Source organism: Stegodyphus dumicola, chromosome X2 (assembly GCF_044657685.1).
Source record: "Stegodyphus dumicola isolate Sdum_Otavi_A_Nest chromosome X2, ASM4465768v1".
Classification (NCBI taxonomy): Eukaryota; Metazoa; Arthropoda; class Arachnida; order Araneae; family Eresidae; genus Stegodyphus; species Stegodyphus dumicola.
The window spans coordinates 87,546,381-87,569,657 of NC_140781.1; the positions used below are offsets into that span (position 1 = coordinate 87,546,381).

Genomic DNA, 23,277 nt, shown 5'->3' on the forward strand with positions numbered 1-23,277 from the left:
TGTATTGGATTGGTTAAAATTTGTAATGACAGTAATAATATAATTGGAGTTTAACTATAGATTCTGTTTATGATGCGTAATCCATTTGTGATCAGTGCCCATATGTCAGGTAATTTCTTGAATACTTTCTGCCATAATTCTTGGAGATAATTAGAGAGAACTCTAGTTTTAATTGTTTTGGTAACCAAATTGATTGTCTTGAAGTTGGTACTTCAGGGACACAAACGGTTTATAAACAGACATAATGCTGAATGTGGAGAATAATACTTGGTGTAGCAGGTCTTCCCATAGCAGCACCGAAATCTTCTGGTGAATTATCACTACAGCATAAACATGTGCATTGGATGCATACAGAAAGTAAATATTTTTATGTTTCAAATGCTTCTGATGGTTGTTATAGCCCAGGTTCTGCAGATCATTAGAGTAGACAGTCTTTCCATAGAGAAGGATTTTTAACTCATTTTGAAACAATTCGCCTTACAGAAATCATTTACACATGGGTAGTTCATGTGAAGGACCTGGCCTTCATTTCCACTCTCATGATGTCCATGAGAACATCCTTGTGTAGTCAAAGAAGGTATATTTTTGCAGTCTGTGATACAACTGTATCCAAGATCATGTAGGTGATTAATGGTGATCATGTATTTGCAAACTGGTATCATGAATGCACCCAAACTTTGTATGAGGTAGTACCTGCCTTGATGGTCTAATACCATCAAAGTACTATGTTATGGTGAAGGATATTGTCATTCAATGCAGCAGAGATGTTGGCCACGGCAATTGCTGAGGCAATGGCCTTATGAAAACTCTTAAGTGGACAGTAGCTTGTAGTTAATTGGAATTATTGCTATAGTAGTAATAGCTTATAAGATCTGTTGGTAGAAACTTCGAAAGCATTCTGTCATATTCTCATTTTTCATCAAATTTTAGACTAAAAGTGTAAATTATCACAGAGCATTTTATATAGTGTAATAATATATATTGTAGAGACATAAGGTTAATTGGAAAAGCCAGAGAGATGAAAAATTAGCAACCGCTTTCGCCGGGAATCGAACCATGGACCTCTGCAATACCGGCCCAGCCTTCAGAACCACTACACCACAAAGGCACACTAGAAAAGTGGGAGAAATACCTTATAATTTAACAGAACTAAAGTTACTTTAAAGTACCCAAGAGAAACATATATGAAGGCAATATTTTCCTTACTACAGTACAAAGTCTAATCCGGGCTCGTCGGGACTTCAACGATTCCAGATTAGGGTCTTTTCCGGATTATAGATCATGAATTTAAATCTGGTAAGATGGCATGCAGAAATTATTCAATTAAAAATATGAAACCGTAATTTATAAAATAAAGAGCAATTATGATCTAAAGGGTATCAAAATTTACAACAAAAGAAAAGCTTAATATTTATTTGTTTGCTTTTCTAAACATTTCTTTCAACGTAAGTTGTTTAAGATACTTCCGCAAAAAATTCAAAAAGTTCCTTTTTCTTTTTGCTTATGTCATATGCAGTTGACTTTCCAATGTCATACTTCTCACATAATTTTGAGACAGATATGCCTTTATCTTTTTTTTGCAGCAATTCCACTTTTTGTTTGAAGGACATCGAAACATGCTTTCACTTTGTAGATCCTTTGGCAGCTCCATAATTGGAAACTCTTTTTGACATAATCAAAAGTTCAAGCTTAATTTTTATAAAATTGCACTAACAGTCTGCAAAAAATAATAAGCCGGATCCAATTAGAAGATTAAGGATCAGTGCAGTCTGCAACATTAACTGAAATGCCTTAGAATAAGTAAAGATAATTTTAGTCTAGCTTATATTGTCCATTATACATTAAATGCGCATGCGTAAACTCATTGCACACATGCGTAAAGCATACAGAAAAAGTTTGTGGCTTTGAGGTCCGGATTATAGATCATTCCGGATAATGGATGTCCAGATTACGAATTTTGTACTGTATTTTATTAAGTCTAGATGGTGCTGAAATACTTGAATTACTGCTGTAAAAAGCTAAAAAATATTGCATCTTGTTTTTGATTGTAATATGCTTTTCTTTCTAATTTATATTTTAAGGTATTTGTAAATTTTAAATATTTTCTTATAAGTATTATGTTTTTGTTTCATTATACAGTATTCACTGTGTTTACTTGCATATTTCCTCTCTCACAATTTTTTCACCCTAGTTTTTTTCAGCATTTGATTTAGAATCTTCTTATTTATGGTAACAAAGTAAAATATATGCTCAGGTACAGGTTGAACTAAGATCAACACCTATGCTTCCATCTAGGTATGTTAGGTGTAGGCCTTGCTAACTGCTAAACGTCCTCCCTGGATGTAATTCCAAGGAAGAACACCAGGGGTCAGTCCAAGGGCTCCCATCCCTCTTTTCATACCACCAAGCTCTCAAGAGGATTTAAAAGGATTATGAGGGCCCCTTTCGCTGCACAGACACTATATGTTTGCGAACATTTATGCCATTTCTGGGATTCAAACCTAGCTACTGACAACTATAATTGTCTGGGTGGCAAATCTATACATATTAGGAAAGTAGCTTGTGTAAGTAAAAAGAACATAGTATACACCACGTAATTTTTCCCTTCCCGGTTTTCAAATAGTAAAGTTAGTAGGGAAAGGGGGAAGATATATTTGAGTAAGTATGGTTATTCATTGTATTATACTTATTGTTATAATCCTTTTTGATATAATTTATTAATTTATTGTATTATATAATGTGAGCGCTTATGTACATATTAACAAACATCCTTAATAACAGCAATATACAAGGTGTCTCGTAACTATTGCAACAAACTTCTAGGGGAGGTAGGGCACATCATAAGGATTAAGATTTATGGGACACCCTGTGTAACTTAAAATAGGCAGTACTTATTTAGATAATGAATGTGATTATTTAAGTTGACATTGAACTATGAACTGTGATTCTGTTTAATTTTTCATATTACATTTCACAGGACAAAATGGACATTTTTGTGCCTACGCATTTCTTTGGATGGTGGATTAAAGTAAGAATGTGTATCATGTTTATGAATATTTGTACTACTTTCATTTTGCTTGGGGATAAATTTAAAATATATAAAGTGCTTTATTTTTATTATATAATTATTATTCTGTGATTGAATGTTTGGCTATTTCAGACTCTAATGTTACGTGATTGGTGGATTTGCACTGTAATGAGTATTATGTTTGAAATTCTGGAATATACACTTGAACATCAGTTGCCAAATTTCAGTGAATGTTGGTGGGATCATGTAAGTTGAATAACTTCACATCTCTGTCAAAATTCTAAAATTATAGATTTAGATGCAGTAGAATATCTAGTTGTACTAAATGTGTGTGATAACTTACTCTATAACTTACTATGGTAGTTTAACAAGAAACAGACGGTTTTGTTTTTAAGATCCTAATTTTTTACACCACAAAGGATTTAGTATTTATTTCTTAATGAATCAGTTTAAAATAGTATGTCATAACAAAAATAGCAATGAGAAACACTGCTAGTAACTTTATCAGAGATGCATATTTTTACATGTTTCTATTGTTCCATAATGTATCAATATTTGGGTGTTTGGTTGAGGTTCATTTGTAAAAGTTTCATCTGGTATGGTATGGGTTATGTCCTGGGGTTAATGAAACTTCTTACATTCTATGATCATGAGCATTACAAAGTTATGACAGATGTACAGTGTCAAGAACATATTGCAGAAGAATCAGAAAATTTAAAAACTGAAAAAGAAGTACTTTTTACTGTAATTAGAGAAAATAAAGTCACACAAACTTTATTTTGTCTTCAAGGCATCATTGCTTCCTGAAAGCAAACTGTAATTCAATGATTGTTTAGAATCAGATGTTTCTTTCCATTTGAAACCTCTTTCACTAATTTTAAAATCATGTCAATATGCAGTTGTGGCTTTTGGAAAATCTAGCTGTGGCTCTCAAATTTTCTTGAATTCTAACATGAGGCTCTTACTAGCATGTTTTGCTAGTTCTGATACATTAGATCATCAATAACAATTACTTACCTTGTGTCTATATATTGGTTGAATATTCTGCATTTAATCTATTAAAGTGCATACAATTGAAGTTAGAAGCATAAAGGACATTCTATGAGAAGATCAAAAGTATCTTTGCAGACTAATAGCACAAATATACTAATGAGTAGTCAAAATTACGTCAGATTTAATTTCATTAGCAAAGTATTGGGAAAAATATTTTTTTATCTGAATTTATTATTGTATATTCAGACCTGCACTTGAAAATAAACCATTAATACCATATGTGCTATGTCAGGTTTAATCTTAGAATAATATGTAATAATTCTATGTGATTAATGCATTTAGTGTGTTTAAGAATGTACGTGTTGTTTCAAATTTTGATGGGACTTATTACTCAGAGTTAACGGGATGAAATTTAAACCTGCCTTTTATCCATAAATTCAAAATCTGCACATTTAAGAAACTGCTTTTTGTAATATACAATTGACTTGTGTAAATGTGACCCCTGATGCAATGAACCTCACCTTTTCGTCATCTACACTAGAGGGCTATTATAGTGTAAGTTGCCTTTCTATACTATTAAATTTTATATATTTCTTTAGTTACTTTAGTATCATTGAAAAAGGCTGTTTTATGTTCAGTTATTTGCAGCTAAATTTCGGTGGGAAAAAGTAGTAGGAAATACACTGGTTATCATAAATTAAGGAAAGATCACAAAAATAGCGATAACTCCCTCAAAAATAAGCCAAACCCTGTAAAATTTGAATATATTGCCAAGTAAGAGTAGCTGAGTAAAACTGCGATATGCAAATTAGTGGCACTGCTTTCAGAATACGTCATCTGCGAGGAGCATAAAAGTCCATGTTTGAGAGCAAGCCACACATATTTCACTGTGACATCAGAAATCTGAGATAGCCAATTCGTAACAATGACCTCCAGGCATCATTTGCCTGCAGAACTGCGATGGAGAGCCATTGGAAGACTAGAGGCAGGACAAAGTCAAACAGAAGTGGCCAGATGGCTAAATGTGAGTCCTCCTGTGGTTCATAGACTTTGGAGGCAATTTCAAACCACAGATTTGGCATCTAGGAGGTTCAGCCAAGGACGGCCAACTGCTATGACGAGCGCCGATGACCGATATTTGACATTATGTGCACGCAGGAATAGAACCGCTACTCCGACTCTTCTTAGATCCTCCCTTGCTGCAGCCACTGGAAGGTTTGTGTCAACGTCAACTGTGCATAGAAGGCTTCACGAAGGTGGTCTGTATGCAAGGCGACCAGCCATTTGTGTGCCGCTCAGGTCACGCCATAGGAGGGATAGTTTTCAGTGCGCATAACAGCATGTCCACTGGATGCCTGATCAATGGAGGGCAGTTTTCTTTACGGATGAGTACAGGTTTAGTCTAGAAAGCAATAGTAGGCGTTATTTGATATGGAGAGAACCTAGAACCCGTTATCATCTGCCAAACATCCTTGAAAGAGATGCATACGGAAGGGGCAGTGTCTGTGTTTGGGTTGGCATCTCTTTGGGTGGATGCACAGACCTCCGTGTGTTTCCAAGGGGAACCGTAAATGCTCAGATTTATAGAGATGACATCCTTGATGTGCGCCCATATGCCGGGGCAATAGGTGATGCTTTCCTGTTAGAGGACGACAATGCAAGACCACACAGGGCTCGCATCATACATGATTATCTTCAACAGGAAACAATTATGCGCATGGAGTGGCCAGCTCGATCCCCGGACTTGAATCCTATCGAGCACATTTGGGATGCTTTAGGGAGATGTGTAGCTGCTCTCAGTCTGCCCCCTCAAACCCTTGTCATGCTTGCAACTGCTTTGCAAGAGCAATGGCTCTCGCTTCTTATGGAACTGATAGACGGCATAATTGAAAGCATCACACATCGCTGTATGTACTGTATTGCTTCTAGAGGCGATCATATTCCATATTAAAGGTACTTTTCCTATAGCAAACTGGCACCTTCGATTTGTTCATTTTATACATGTGCTAATTTCTATGCTACCATATTTGTCTGGTAATTTCTTTTTATGTTATTTGATATCTTACTATGTGTTTTATATTGTGGGTAAGTTTCATTAAGTTCTACATGTAACTTTTTCAGTAATCAGGATTTTTGTGATTTTTCCTTAGTTTATGATAACCAGTGTATAAATTGAAAATGTGATTTTTGATTGGCTTTTCTAGTGGCTAATGGATGCTCTCATCTGCAATGGTTTTGGAATATACCTGGGCATGGTGACACTTAAATATCTTTCAATGAAACCTTATCATTGGCGTGGTCTTTGGGCAATTCCAACATATAAAGGTAAATTAAAGAGAATTGCTGCTCAGTTTGGTCCTCATAGCTGGATTGAATTTGACTGGAAACCGACATCATCGCTCACTAGATGGCTTTGTGTGCTAGGCCTTATCTTCATGGTATGTTGAATTTGTTTACTTGTATGTGATTTTTATGAGTAGTATTTTCTCATAGCTCAGAGAGTGACATATAATTGACTGCATTTGCTGAAAAATATTTTGATTCTGAAATACATTTTGTAAAGTAACCTCTTAGCTTGTATTGTTTAATGATGGTAAACCATGTTGGGACTATTTATCTGTTGTGGATGGATGCTTTAATGAAAAGCTTAAGATAAATAGGTTTATGAATTCATTATGCTTAACCCTCTTAGGAGACTGGCCTTGTGACTAAAAGTGTTTTTTTATCTTGCTGTGAAAAAAGAAGCCAGATTTTACTACTACTTCTGCCTGTTACCAATCCAGATTGGTACTAACAGCAGCCGTGCTTCTACTCTTAGCTGCCTTCCCCCTCTCCAAATGACCCTCATTAAGTGGGGAGTATTAACATGTCCCTCTCTTTTTGTTCAGTGCACCTCTTTTATGACAAGAAATGGGTAATTAATGTATTAAATAATAAAACACATTACTTTAGTATAAGTTTTAATAAATTACAAATTTTGCTCATTTCATCCATAATATTTTCATTTTCTGTGTTAATCAATATGATATTTCCTGAATGACGAACATTAATGTTTCCTAACGACACTGACTTAATAATAAGATCTATTTGAAGAGTATCTGATTTTTGAAAATGTTTCTTCGCAACAAAACTGAGTGGATGTTAATTACAATGTATTTATTAGAAAAATCTAGATAAACATATACTAAAAAAAGGAAATTAACTTTTTTCCAACATTGGATAAGAATAAGAAAAGAAACTTTCAAATAAAAGAAATGTGTGTATGTCTCTTTTATTCTAGTTTTTAAACCTAGTTTTAACTTTGGTATTCAGCTTTTTATTCATCGTTATTAATAATATTTTTTTCAGACTTAGATAAAATATTCTTTGTCTAATCTAAAACAGTTCTGTAACACTAAAGTCATTTAGGGGCGGGGAAAATGTCATCAAATGCAGTCCATGTGCAATGATAAAAGTTTTAAGAGGAAAGCCGAATACAAATATAACTTGCATGATTATTTAAAGTTTTGAATAATTTTTATTCCATAAAATTTTTCCTTGTATATTATACACTTATATAATGGTAATAAATAAATCATATTGTAATGTTCCAACCTAGAATTTACAACTAAATGTGTGGAACCTTGAGAACGGGTAAGCGAATAATCGCTTTAGTTCAGTAGACAGACACATAAACTTGAGAAGAGTTAATTACCCTTTATTACTCAAAGTTCATAAATGGCCCTTTCTCAGGACGTACAGAAAAACCTCCACTTGGGCTTGAACTCAAGAATACTAAGAAATAAAACTTAACTAATGCATAACTAAAAAGGATATAGCGAAAGCTATCAACATTCTACAGGAGTTGTCCCCGTAAATGCTAACTAAACGGCAAAGCTATCAAGTGTCTGAAATGCGGCTGAGCATAATATTAGCTTGGAGTGTAGTTAAAATGCGAACATGCGATAATCAGAATCTCTGGCTCTCTAACAGAGTCAGTGGAACTTCGACTCTAAATACTGCTCTTCCTTCATTTGCATGTAACCGCGATTCTAAAAACACATTCTGGAGGAAATTGTAAGCTGAAATTAAGGACGACAGGAAAGTGGCTTTAACTAAAAATAACTGTTAACAACTTAGGATAAACCTTACAATATGTTGAAAAATTGTGAATTATTTGGCAGAAGACTTTAATAAATTAATATATACCAACAAATAAGTTCAAAAGTATGAATTGTTTCATTTTCTGTTATTAAACCTTTAAGTGCTTTAAATTCAAAATGAGATTAAAAATAGCGTGTAACTAAATGTAGAACTGAGAATTTCGTATAATTTTTATACATATTAATTTTTTGTATAATTGAAGAGAGTCTAGAATTCAGTTTTTCTGTTCTGTACTTTCAAAGTCAAACTATTTCCAAAAATTTCATCTTAAAAGCATTATTTATGGTCTTCAATGGTTCAACTGCCCTGGGTGGGCCTTGGCCTTCTCCAGGCATCTGCACTTTTGGCTGTTTTCCAGTTCTTTAACACACGTTTCTAGCACCTTTAAAATATTAAGATCTTTTTCGACACAATTTTAGCACAATCAATCCATCTTAGTAGGTGTCTGTCCTGGGATCTATTTTCCATGGGCTTTTGCCAGAAAGATTTTCTTGCAGCAGTGATCTTCAAGCATTCTAGCCAGATGACCAACCCATTTAAGTCTGTATAATTTGATGAATTTTACAATATCAGCTTGTTTCTAAATTTTGTTCTAAATTAGATCTACTCCATGATCCATTCACTTGGACCCCACCAAGAATGCAATAAGATCTTTTGCTTAAAAATTCCCAGAGCTTACTCATCACGTAAAGTCAATGATGCCCAAGTCAAGACAGATCTTATAAGACATTTATAAAGAAGCAAAATTAGTTCTTAAGTCATTATTTATGTTATCAATGTAAATTCTAGAATCACAAAGACCATTTTCTTAGACTGTTTTCACAAACGTATACAAACTTAGACTGTTTTCACAAACGTATACAAAATAATAACTATTTATATACATGCTTATTATGCTATTTTATTTTATTGCGGGAGATGAGTCCATCTGCAACCTTTAAATGATGTAGTAAAAGTAGTATAAAATCAGCTATTAGCAAAAAATGAATTTATTAAAAAGTAAAAATTTCATACGGTGTAAATTTTTTATAGCCCTGAAATCTAATTGACTGGTTGCTTGCTTTTATATTTAATATGAATCACTTTCCTCATTTATTAGGCTTACTTAGTAAAGTTCACTACCTCTAACGTGCAATAGCTTATGCTCACGTATTGCAACTAGGGCCAGAGCTATGCATTTTGCCAAACGATGCAACCTCCCTGAGGGTCCTAAATCCTGCTACCCAGTGCCTTCCTAAATTCTAAAACTTTCCTTGCTCCTAAATACTGCTGCCTAGTGCATTCATAGAATTAAAAAAAATTACCATCACTGAATTTTGCTGTTGGGTGTTTTCTCTAAATTAAAAAAAAAAAAAATTCCTGCATTTTTCTGGCAGAATTGTTATGCTGCTCAGTGCAGCTGCACCAACTGTGGTTGCAGCTAATATCTATTTAAATCTTATGCTTATAAGAAATTCTTACACCATGTTTATTATTCTACAATTTCAGGTTATTAAAAGAATTTCCTATACTCTTAACATAAGTGATATCAATCTTATGCTCTCAAAAGTCCACCTATTGATATGTTTTTATAATATTATAATCAATCTTCATTATAATATTATAAAACGCATCAATAGGCAGACTTTGTTATTGTAATGAATCTTCATTAAATGTTGCAATGCATCGAATTATTAAAATTTTGGAATTTATTTCAGTTATTCTGTTCAATTTATTTTACGAAGATTTGATTCTGAAATATATAAAATGGAACTTTAAATAAGTATTTTATATTAGCAGCAAATTGCCAAATCAGGTTTTATTTGAAGAGCCAATAACGTCTTATTCATTTATTATTGTTAGTGAACATCAGGAATTGGATGAAACAATAAATTCGATTTTTATCTTCAATATATGTTGAAAGTATTTACCTCTCTGGGCTTATTGGGTAGCTGTATTAAAATGCAAACAGAGCACAGGTAGATTTTTGGCAACACAGCAGTTACATAACAGCAACCCCAAACTAACACATGAAATCTCAGAAAAGTGAACAAAACTTTTCCAAAGGGAGGCCTATTCGTGTAATTACTTCCGTTGCAATTATTGGGGAAAAGAATACTTAATGTGAGCATATATATGCTTGCTGGCCTTTCGGAGCAGGATTTTGGCTGAATATATATATATATATTATACTTGCTGGCCACTTAGAGCATAATTTTGGTTGGATGTATTTATGCTTGCTGGCCGCTTAGAGCATGATAATGTTTGGACATATATGTGCTTGGTGACCACTTGGAGCATGATAAAAAAATTCTAAAATCTGGGTGAAGATAGGTATGCTGAATTGTTTTATTCACATAGCTTTTTGTGGATGAGGTTTTGTGCTTAATTTTAAGTGTATTAAAATATAAAAGATATAGAATGGTAATATTTACCAAATCTAAGTTTATGATGTATATATTTTTTCATGTTTCATGTATATGTTTAACCCTCTGACTGCTTGATTTGTGAACCGAAATCGCTTCCAAAATTGTGTAATTTTTTTTTGGCATATTTTATTAAATCTATATATATTGGAGAATTGAAAAATGCAGTTTTTTCTTTCTAGAAAATATTTTTTATATAGATTTTTCTCATGAGAAGCTAAGTTACCAGAAAAACCAATTTCAGATGTTATCACCAAAAAAAAAAAAAAAAAAAATCTTTTTTAAAATAAATTTCAGTCGAATTACAGTTAATTTCTATTTATTGCATAATATAAAAAAGTAAAATGGGTACTTACGTATTAACGCAACCAGGCCAAAATTCGCATAAATTGCCAAATTTGGCAACCCTACGTGTTTAGACGAAAGTTTATTTGTAAAAAGAAAAAATAACACTGGGCGTGTAATACCACAGCAATGGGTTTTCAGCGGAATTTGCCGAGAAAAGAAGGAGACTTTTTTGGTTACTGTACCTAACAGAAGCGCCATTACCCTCATGGAAAAAATTTGCAAAAATATCAAGGAAGGAAGCATCAATTATTCGGATTGCTGGAAAGGATACAATACAAGTGAGTTCGAAAATGCTGGATTTCTGCATGGAACTGTTAATCACAAATATAACTTTGTGGATCCCAACACAGGCGTTCACACACAACATGTAGAGCGCATGTGGGGCTCAGCCAAATGGCGCAACAAAAAACTGAAGAGGAACAGCCCGTCATCATCTTGACTCATACCTTATCGAATTTATATGGCGCCAAGCTCAAGCTGTTAATGGTGAAGATGGTTTTCAATAAGTGCTAAAAGCAATAGCCAAAAGATTTCCGCCGAAAAAATAATTCTGCAACTTATTCAAATTCGAAACCGGAAGGGTTTAATTGCTATTTTATATTTTAAAACAAAATAATATAAAAAACTGTATTAAAAATTATCTGTAATTAATAAATGTATGTTTTCTTTCTAGTCATACGTTTTTACTAAAACTTACAAATCGCGCCAACCTGGTTGCAATAATACGTAAGTACCGTAAAAGGTATGAAATTTAAGAAAATATAAAGCGCTGAGGAAAAAATACGTTAATAATGCAGTTTAGTGTGATAGTGTTCAAAACAGGGTTCAAGGCTAAGTCCAACTTCTCGGTCTTTGCACCAGATTCAATAAATCTAATTAATAATTCAATAATTTAATTAAATAATCAAGATAATCGCGGAACGTTTTCTAGCAGCCATTTCTGTAAGAAAAAAGCGGCAAAAAGTGAAGTTTGAGCGGCAGTGTCATGTACCTACAAAATGCCGCAGTTTAATGGACAACTAACGATATTTGTTGGCCAAAATGTAAACTAAACGCCTAATACTGTATATAATTTATTTCAATGGTTAAATGGGGAAAAAACGTGATGCACACCTCAATAATAAAGGAAGAAAAACATATGCCCGCGGAAATCGCGGGATGAGCAAATTTTGCTACATTTAAATTGCCCGTGGAAATTGCGGGATGATCAGCCAGAGGATTAATATTTCATTCTTCTCATTATAGATATCTTTGAGTGCTTTGCCTTTGTCATGTAGATAGTATCTAATTTTGACAATATTAAGTGAGCTATCAGTATTTAACCCTTTGATGTGCGGTGGTCATGCCGTGAAACCAACAATTTTCGAATTTTTTTCTCCTCTTTGCGAAATTTTTAAGTGAAAATCAATTAATTACTGATCTTTTACTTCTAAATAACACAAAATGACTGCAAAATCATACATGTTTTAGGTCTTAGTACTTCAAATCGGATGCCTTTTAAAATTCGTTTTCACCGAGACAAAATAACTTCCTTGTATTAATATAAACAACTTTAAATTTCAAAAGTTATTCATCACACATCATGATTTCTATCATAAACAATAAAAAATAGCAATAATTAAACTGCATATATAAAAAAACCTATAGGTATAGCATTTGCTTTGTGGTTTCAGCGACCACTGCCCCACTAGAACATTGTGTCACAATGCTCTAGAGGCTTGGTGGTCGCGCCTTGAAACTACTGCTCTTTACAATAGCGTTTGCTTGCTTCTCAAATAGGAATGTTTATTTTTACCCGGATATAGATAAGGGGTTTTGAAACCACAGAGTTATTACTAAACAATACATGCACTTGCCCAGTAAAAAGGTCTTTTTTTTCCAGAGACTTTTCTCTGACCTCAACACACTTTTGCTCCCCAAGCTAGTATTGTGATTTTATAAATTATTTCCTGTGGTTTAATGTAAATATACTTTGCTATATTTAAAAATAGAAATCGCATAAAGTTTTATTTAAATTAAAAAATATTTTCTGAATATTTTGGGATGAAATATGAATAAAATAAGTATGAATGGGAAATTAATGATCCATACCAAAGCCAAAAAGACCAAGCCCCCCCCCCATTAACATAAAAAAACGCACATTTTATGTGCCAGATGAAAAGAAACTAAATAACGCTGGACATATACCAGTGAAATTTAGATCCAGGCAGTGTACATTTTGTAGTACAAGGAAGAAACCTCATAGAAGAAGATACATGTGCAAAAGGTGCAATGTGGGTCTATGCATGTACCAAAAAGACAAAATATGCTTTGAACAGTGTCACAAAAAATTTCTTTGAATTATTTTATCCATTTAGTCAAACGTCCTTATTATGTAGGTACTTAAATTTTCACTGCTATAGAAAAATGACATAAATGTTTATTTTTAATTTTTTCTGATGATTTTCTTTGTAAAATAATGTAAAAAATATATATATAATGCTATTCTTACATACATTTTTTTTAATTCTTAAATTTTGTCATTTATTGGAAATGCACACGTAGAAAGGTAAGTTTCCAAGTCCCAGATTCGCCATGGTTTCACAGTGCAACCACCACCTACAGAACAATGGGCAAGAGTAGATTTTTTAAAATTCATATATTATTTGTCTCCAGGATCCATAATATTCAATTTCTAGAGTTTTTAGTTAAAAAAATTATAAAAATAATATCCTGCACATCAAAAGTTTAAACTGCATTTTCTGATATCAGCATTTTTAAAGTTATTTGAATAATGTTTAATTTCAAATAGCTAAAAATAATGTTACATAAATAATATTATGACAGTATTTGCTGAACAAAATTGCTGCATAAGCTCCTTGTTAATGCATATGATTATGTTTATAGTTTATCTTTGTAATGATATAAATTTTGTAGCAATTGATTTAACTGGTCATTTTGGTATTTTTTTATAATTTGAACTAGTAATTTTGGTATTTTTATTCTATGTTTGGTAAGTTGTATTGATGAAATATAATTTGTATTTATTTATTTATTTTTTAATTTTTATTTTCTTCTTTGCAGTCATTACTTCTAGAATTAAATACTTTCTACCTGAAGTTTGTACTCTGGTTAGAGCCGCCTCATTTCTTGAACATTCTCCGTTTGTTACTTATGGTTTTTGCTGGTGCAGTATCTGCAAGAGAATATTTTCAGTGTTTGGATGATCCGTAAGTTTTGAATTTTTTTCGTATTTGATATTTGAGCTACTTAGTATTCTGTGTCTTAATTTAAAACATTACTTTTGTTTTTAAATATAACCCTTATCATATGAAAAAATTTCTATAATTATGTATTTCTTGGTGTTTTTTTTTTTAGAAATTATTTCATTGTGTCAATCCTTTGTCTTCTTTCAATCTTTTTTCAGGAACTGTAAAACATTTGGAAGACAGTCATGGGTTATGGTTGCCATCATCATTACAGAATTTCTAGTCATTGCTAAATTTGATTATGAAACTATAACGAAACCTCTCCCTGTGCATATTGTATACTTTTGGGTATTTGCATTGTGTGCTTTATTTTTCTGGACAGTGTGGAAATTCTTTTTCCTGCCAAAACTGAATGTTTCAAAACTAGATGAAAAATTATTTCTTGTTGACCAAAATTATCAAGTGGGAGATGGAAATTTGATTGAAAATTCGGCCTTAAAAAAAAATGGTACTAGTAATACATACAGAAATGCAACAAAAAAGGTAAATTGAAATTTATGTATAACCATTAAGCTTTTGGTTAATAGGAGCATGTACAAATGACAAATAAATTAACTATACATTTTCGTTCATGAAAAAACACTGATAAAAATGAGGAAGAGCCATCTAGTTCTTTTAATATAGTTAACAGCAGTATCATTTTCTGTATAGTTTTTCACAATGCAAAGAATTTGCTTAAAATGGTTTGAAATATGTGTATTTATTGATTTTGCATATTTCTTTCTGATACAAAATGCTGTAACCACTTATGGCTAGTTTTCTTCATTTTTGTATGAAAATTTTATCCTTTATATAGTTGTGTGAAGCAGTGCAATTATTTTGCATTTCAGAAATTTTTTGATTAATATAAGTGAAATACATAAGCAGCAGAGATAAACACACATCCTGTATTTAATTGGCATTATATATTATGCATTTAGTGTTTGATACAGTATATACTTTGGTAGTTCATAAAGAAACTAACATATAAATATTGAAAAAGAGTCTTATAGCCTTTTCACCAATTTCTTACACTTAAATAGTCATATTTTGTGCCCAGAAATTTCAGCACTTTTGAGAAAAATTTACAGTTTTTGAAGTTTGATATGAAAGGGTATTGTTTAAAAAATTTTATAATGTTACTGATGTTTTATTAAACTAAAAGTAAATAGCAGTAACATTGTTTGGAGGGAATGGAATGCATGTTTATTTTATGCATCATTTATCCCCCTCCTAAGAGAGACATTTGTGTCTTTTGAGAAACCAAGACTAGTATTGTCATTCAAAAAGCAAGGTGTAAATAAAAGTTAGTGAAATATTTATTTAATTTACTCCTTAAGGGTTAAGGGTACATTGTATTTTAATAGAATAGATATTTTGTGATCACTGAAATTGATAAACTAATGCATTTATAATTTCATTCTGTTGTTATGAGAGAAAATTTAATTTTTCTTATTTAAATGCATCTTCAAGAAATCTTATAATTACCATTTTGTGCATTTTTATTTTCATGATAAATTAGAAATAATTCCACAACAGATGTTGAAATTTATAAGTAGCATTTATAGTGAAACACATTTCAGTATGGGAGAAAATTGCTCAAATTATATATTGTAGCAGAAGTTAGACTTTTTGTCAAAGTCGTAATTAATTAATTGATATTTCTATGTTGCTATTTTATAAATTTTCTTGTTATTAAAATTTGACTCATCTTTTATATATTTCTGCTATTAAAACATCTGCTCACTTCTATCCTCTTCCAGTTATTAAATCACCATCATGATAACATTTGGCAAAAACATGTTGCTGGATGTCTTGTTCCATATTTTGGCATTCAGATTTAATGCACAAAAGTTAACTAGTGATCTTGTTAATGTTTGCTTGGGAATGATGTACACCTCTGCATTAGTATATTTCTCAACTTCTCTGGCTCTTGTAATATTTGTGCCTTAGACTTGTAACATCATTTGTGTGTCAGAGGCTGTTTGTCATAAAGTCCCAGTGCATCGCAAGAATTACTAATAATCCTTCGTAATTTTACCTGCTTGCCCATAACAACATAAATTCTTTTTAATTATTTTTCCATGATAAATAAATTTTTGTAAACAAACTATGTTATTATTTCTGGATTTCGTGTCAAAGTAATGTATGTAATGTGTTCTTTTCTTTTTTTGAGGACTTTTCTATATTCATGTGTTCTGTATGAAGATTTAGTCAAAGACATTCAGTTTTATGTTATTTGAAATAGCACATTTAAATTTTACAGAATGTGAGACAATTTTGTAATTGTTTAAGCGGTGTGTTTAGTATTTTCATCAAATGTGTTATACTTTTCTGTTTGACTGATACAAGCTGTAACAATTCATTTCCCTGTATGCACCTTCAAAAAATATGCTTACCATTAGAACAAATGATATGCTGCTGTATGTTAAATACCTTTTGCATTTATTCATTGACTTTTATAAGTGTTCACATTTTTGGAAACAGGCCTGTGGCCATTTATCCTTTGAGAGTAGCTTTTAATATTGGAATCAGTGAGATATCACTGGGAGCTAACCTAGGTGAATTAACTGGATGTAATTCATCTAGCTTAGCTCCCAGTGATATCTAACAAGTGATCTTTTGGTTAGAAAATCTCTCAGAAGGAGCATGCTTTGACTGTGCATTTGAAATGAAAGCTTTTGAAAAATCTTTTTCATGTCTCTTTAATTAAAACTAGCCTAGGTCCCAATTAATCTGCAGTTTTTACCAGTTGCGTACTTAATAATTTAGCATACATTATCTGCTCTGCATTGTTTTTGAGGTCACATGTTGCCTCTTCTTGCTCATCTTTCAATCGCTTTGCCAGTCAAACATGCTTGTCTTTTTTCATATACAACTTTCAACTGTTTTCATTTTTCAGTGAATATGCTGTTCTAAATATCAATTGCCCATTTTGACCTGAAAGTGTGGGTGGGCAAAGCTGTATATTATCTACAACATAAATGGGTGACATGTGCCTCTGCTAGACTGAAATTTATATAATTATTAGTTCAAATGTGTTCAAGTATAAATACTCAAGTATAAATACAGAATTTTGATAGAGGTGTTCTGGGCAATGATTCATGTCCATTCTGGGAATAAAATTGTCACACCTTGTATATGTGATTTTAGCTTATTAATTAACATGTATGTTTATATAAATAAATCTTCTACAAGGATCTGCCTAAGCTGATGTTAAACTATTCCCGATAATAGTTATTGATTGTATTATTAACCTGATATTATGAGGAAGAGATACGAGTTCTAAAGGTATAGGAGCAAAAAGTGCAATTAAGGAATTAAAATTACTTCCTTTGTTTTTAGTTATTTCTGAATGTTGCAGGTTATCATTTCTATTAGTTCAGTTGTTTATTAAAAACTGTTTGATTATTTTTATCAGGCAGGCTCATACTGTTATGCATATGCTACACATTTCTCATCTTTTTTAGTTCATTTTAGCTGCTGCTAAAATTGTTTGCCATTATTATTTAGTTGTGCTTAGTTCTTTCCGAAAGCTCTTCCTTTATAAGCATCAGTTACCCTATTAGTCTTGTCAGAGCTACAGTATAATTTCTATGAATTGAATCTGTAAGAAAATGATGAAACATTTTTGTATAGGACAAATGCTGATATACTTTTAACTTTTTTGCATTGCTGGAGGCCAGAATCAGTTTCTATCAAACATCTGAAATACCTGTGTTTATGAATTTCTGTTAGAATGGATTTCCTTCACTCCCTCCCAAGCAAAACGCTACATTAACCTACATGCGTGAAGTGATTACTTCTTTCTTTGTTGTTCTTTATGCTGTTTCAACTATTGTGTGCTGTTTCTCCTTAGGACGGGATAGCAGCTTCGAGCATCAATCCCTAAAGATTGATGCTAAACAAATTGCATTAAAATAAGAGAGTTATTTTAATCACTGCAAAATAATAATTGGCATCTAATTTAACGACTTTCAAAACCCATTGGTTTTAGCCATTGGCTCATTAGGCATACACTAACATGATGGGGGAAGCACCAGCTAGGGACATAGGCATTCGGTGACCTGCAGATGTCTGAATGCATGGCGACTTAGCTGTGAAAGTGTTAAAAGGTTTAAATATGCTGAAATGAGAGAATGTCACATAGATTTATTTATGATTTAGAGTGATTTAAAATTCTCATGTGTTGCTTAAATTTGTTTTCTAGTCAGTAGTTTCAATAAATTAATGTAGAACTAATTTTATACATTCAACCATATTGTTGTTCACATAAACACTTGTAGCTTGCAGTGTAAATGGGAAAATAATATGAAATGAATACTTAAAATGTACTTAAAAGTATTCATTTTTCTAGAAATGTCCGAGCTGGATGCTATATAAAGTGAGTAATAAATGTGAATGGAGTTTTGCTTTTACAGTGGTAGTAGCTGCAAACAATTTATAATCTTTCAAATGTGTTACATTATCTAAACAAGTTCGTATGGTACTTAAAAGGCCTTAGGTTTTTTAGAAATGATTTTTGGTCATTAAAAGTCCTTAATTTCAACTCAGCAAAAGGTCCTTAATGTTACTTATGTGGCATTTATGTCTGTTTTTTATTACCATTTTGACTGAAAATTAACATTTTCGAGAAATATTTTTCAATTCATTTACAAATATGTATCTGATGTATATCATTTAATTCTTTCCTGCGTCTTAATAGGGCATAAGGGGCATGACGCCCTGCCTTGATCTCAACATTAACATTCAAAATTAATTCATTTTTGAGAATGAAAAAATATTGCATCAGAAACATCCTTTCCCTTTCTTTGAGGTATGATTTCTTTTATTATGTGGTACTAAATATGGCGATTTATCAACATTTTGCCATTGTCAAGATCAATTTGTAAACAAAATTTTTTATTCAGATATTTGCAAATGTTTTCACGATTTTTTTTACAAATCTAATAAAGTGGATAAATATTGTTAAAAATGATAGTATGTTAAAATAGTAACCAAAAGATAACATTAAAGTAGAACACTTTTCCCCCACATCATACTTTAAAATGACGTTACTTTCCATTTGGGCAACGTAGGAATAAGTTATTTTTAGACTTCAGAAAAAGAGACTTAGGAATAAGTCTATTTTTAATTTGAAAAATAAATAAGCTAATAAATGCTTTGAAACTTCGTTTCTTAAACACTTCTGTGCAAAAGGTACTTTAGTTATTTTAAATAAATTTAACTTTTCTTCTTTTATATTTTTTCATAGAGTTTTTTCCCCCCTCTTGTAATTATTTCAGAATATTCAAATGTGTATCAGTTTTTTCTTAAAAATTCACTTTACACTTTTCTTTTCTGAACTTTTTATTCAAAAATCCTTTGGCGTTTTGCTCTTACAGAGCTGGTAGGAATAATTTTTACACATTGCCCCTTAGAAGGTTTAGAAGGATTTGGAAGCAAGATTCTAAGTTTAAGAAAGTTAAATTTCCAGAAAATTGACCAAATTATAGATGTTTTCATGGTATTAAACAAGTAATGAGTGTGTTTTCTAGAAATTTGTGATGAGTTTCTTATGTAATGAAAAATTTTTTGTAAGAACTGTGAAAACAAAGTTACTTGAATTCTCTGCTTTTGAATCTAGAATTCTACCTCTTAACATCTTATCTTCCCTTGCTCATCTTTTCACTAGACACAAGCACTGAAAATTGCAACATATAAGAAATTGTTGTTGCATTGAAGATGTAAAACTTGCTGAATATCTGTGAAATTTCAATAGTGAAGGGGAATGTGTGGCTACAGATTTCCTAAATGCTGTAACTGACACAACTATATCAGCAGAATCTGTTTGATCACTGTTATTGCATTCATTTATATAAGATTATATTGCAGTTTAGCAAAAATGAGTCTGACAGTTTTTTCTTTAGCTATAGAAAAATTCAATTAGTTGGCATTCAACTTATCCAAAATACTGAAAAATGCACTAATTAATGGAATATAGCTTTTTTAATTAATTGTGGTATATAGCTTTCCTAATTAATAAATTAGAATTAATTATGGAATTTTGTAGACTGTTATGATGATATTCCGTGATTATTTTTAGGCAGTCTGCTTTTCCTCCTTTTGTTATATGTTTTTCTTCTTCCTAAGTGTTCAGTTCTTGTTTGTTCTTAACGTGTGTTTGGTAAGTAATGTGGAAGTTATACATAGTGATTTTAGTGATAGATTGTTGTTTATTGCTTTACATAATTAATGCCTTAATTTATGGATTGGTCTTAAGATAATACATTTATGCAGAACTTCATTCCGTCTGAATGATAAGTGCATCAAATGAATGCCGCTTCCTCATGAGTTTGTTCCTCATTTATTGTGCTTTTCATTTGTCAGTCAGCATTTACGTAATGTTATGCTTTTCCTTTAGAAAATGAAAATCGCTAAACTGCACTCATTTATTAAAAACATTGTAATTAGAAAACTCTAGCTTGGTTTAAAAAACAAATAAAGTAACCTCTGAAACTAAATACAATTACGAAAGGAAAGTATTTAAAAAAAACACTTGAAGTTGAGGACTTGTATAAATTAGAGTAGTGTACTGGCACTAGTTTGAAATTGGTGATCCACTGGTGCAATTTTTTTAAACATTAATTCACTAGTAAATTATTAAATTTTACTGTGGCAAATGTGTGATTGAAATTTGTAAAATATTAAATATTTAAGTCACTTTTATAATAAAACAATATAAATTTATCTCTTTATAACCAACGAATATCATTATGTCCTAAGAATAATGTGATTAAATAGATCTCAGTGAGGTTTAAGAAAAAAGAAATAGTCTTAAATTAATTTTAAAAATTTGATAGACCATAAGCTTAAGCTTGAGAAAGGAACTTTGCTTACTCTTCAGCTGTCCTAATGAGTAATGATGTCAGATAATTGAATAAATTTTACAACTGCGCATTTTATGGAATATTATTTTGACTATATATTGTAAATCTCTTCTGAAAAGTATTTAAAGAAACTTCATTCATAAATCTTTTATTGTTGTCTGTTTTATACAAAAAAGCATCTGGAGGAGTATATGAAAGGTTTAATAGTGTGCATGCATATTTACAAACCTTCACTAGTCATTTTAAATATCCAAACATACCTACAGATGCTATCAAACATGCATATACCATATGTAATATATTGGGTCCTATGTGCTTTGTGCTGTTGGAAGTATTACAATATTTATTATAAGCAATTTTTAAGCACTGTGATATGACCTGAATTTTCTTGTAAATCTTGATAGTGTATTGCAGTTTGACTTACATGTAAGAAAGTCTAAGCTATAAAAAATTCAGGCGAGCAAAAGTATAAACCAATTCAGAAGACTAACAGATGAATTGGTTTTATCAACTGTATAATTAGTTTAACATATCGTAATATAGTCTGATTATTTAAATCCTAGTCATTTATTATTCATGAATTTAAGAAATTTAATAGAAAATATATGTCGAATAATTTGTTCATATTTATTTATAATGTGTACTCGTAGTGTGTTTTACATGTTCGATAGATCTTATTTTATGTAATTCATTCTGATTTATTTTTTTGAATTATTATTCATCTTGCTTTCCTATTACTGTAGAAAAAGTGCATTGATTTATATTTAGTAATTTTCTAGTTACATACTACAGCACAATTTGTTTTATTTATTTACTTTTTATATTGATGTGTAAATATGCTATTGTAAACGTGTTTGTGTCTCAGATTTTTATTCCTAAATGTGGCCAAATAATAGAATTCTTGCAGCTTTGTTGTATACTGTTTTATTTTATTGCTTTATTTGATAATTAATTATACTATTATGTAATGTAATGTATAAGTCGTGTTAATGTGATAAAAGATACTTAATATTTATAAAATTGCTCATATCAGTGATGGTATTTTTTATGCCATATGTGCCAGAGCTTTTGATTTCTAGGATTGTTGTATTTTGTGAATGAATCTTGCTGACATTATGTGATAATTAGCATTTGAAATAAAATAATTGTTAAAATATATTAGCATGACATTTTGTGTGTGTTTTTATTTGATAAAAATTGCTGCACTTTTCTTATTGTTGATCTAATATTCTTAAGAGCTCAAGCAATGATCATATTATGACTATAATTATTATTAAAAATGATGTTTTAAATACTGAAATAGGTGAATCTATGATTTAATAGCTTTTGAGAAAGATTTTTGTATACAAAACTTGATAGTTTATTTATTTGGCACCATGGTCATTCCTTTTCATTGGAGAAATTGTTGATTTATTTTGGTTGAAGCAGTTCATAACAAAAATCAAAGTTCTTGTAGGCACAGCATTAGTTTTATGTACTGTTGATATTATGACAATAGAGTTAATTTATAACATAAAGTTTAGCATAATTTATGACATTAATGTTTAAAATCCCATATAAGTAGTTTAATTAGAAACAAAAGTATTTGAATAAATGGAATTAGCAAGCATGTGCTTGTTGAGGAACGTTAAGTAATAGCTGAACTACTGTGCTAGAGAGATTATTTAGAAAATGAAGTTATGTACACTGCATCAGCATTGTTTTTTTCCCCTGTTCGAATATAAAATTTTGTATTCAATTAAAACTAGCACCTTAAAATGGTGAAAATTTAACATTTGCATAAATGTGTTTAAAAATTGTGAATTGATATTCTTTCTCCAGAAAAGTGGGTGCATTTTTGTTACATTACCTCTAGTGTACTCTTCATAATGATTCAGGCGTCACTAATAGGCCCTAATTATGCATAAATCATGCTCTAACCATTTAAACTATCCCAAGTGATGTTTCTTGTTTCCTCAAATATATTTTAAGACTTCTTAGGTAGGGTAGCAAGCCTTGAATTTATAAGGCAAATGTGTTTAAGTGTAAATTCAATGTTTGAATATCTGCATTTTCTAACAACTACTTTTTATTTCAGTTTTAACTTGAGCCTGATACTCATTATTTTTAACTTTTTTTTTTTTTTTTAAATTGAAGAGCTACTCATTTTATAAATCTTCATATTTTATTTTATTGTGTAATTTAAGAAGTATTAAATGCAAAACAGGAGGTGGACTTGAAAACTGGCCAGCCTTAATTTCTTAGTTTGAAACTAAACTTTCTCA

At 31.2% G+C, this 23,277-nt stretch overlaps 1 protein-coding gene across 3 annotated transcripts in view; it reads left to right on the forward strand.

Annotated features, from left to right (window-relative positions):
• Positions 1-22,171, forward strand: part of LOC118201547 (phosphatidylserine synthase 2-like) — an 85,728-nt gene extending 63,557 nt beyond the window's left edge. For all 3 annotated transcript variants that reach the window (XM_085809762.1, XM_085809761.1, XM_085809760.1), the window contains 5 exons: positions 2,978-3,028; positions 3,161-3,274; positions 6,226-6,459; positions 13,981-14,126; positions 14,324-22,171. In XM_085809762.1, coding sequence (XP_085665888.1) covers positions 2,978-3,028; positions 3,161-3,274; positions 6,226-6,459; positions 13,981-14,126; positions 14,324-14,657 — 879 coding nt within the window. In that variant the 3' untranslated portion in view covers positions 14,658-22,171. The remainder of the gene's footprint in view (positions 1-2,977; positions 3,029-3,160; positions 3,275-6,225; positions 6,460-13,980; positions 14,127-14,323) is intronic.
• The last annotated feature ends 1,106 nt before the right edge of the window (positions 22,172-23,277 follow it).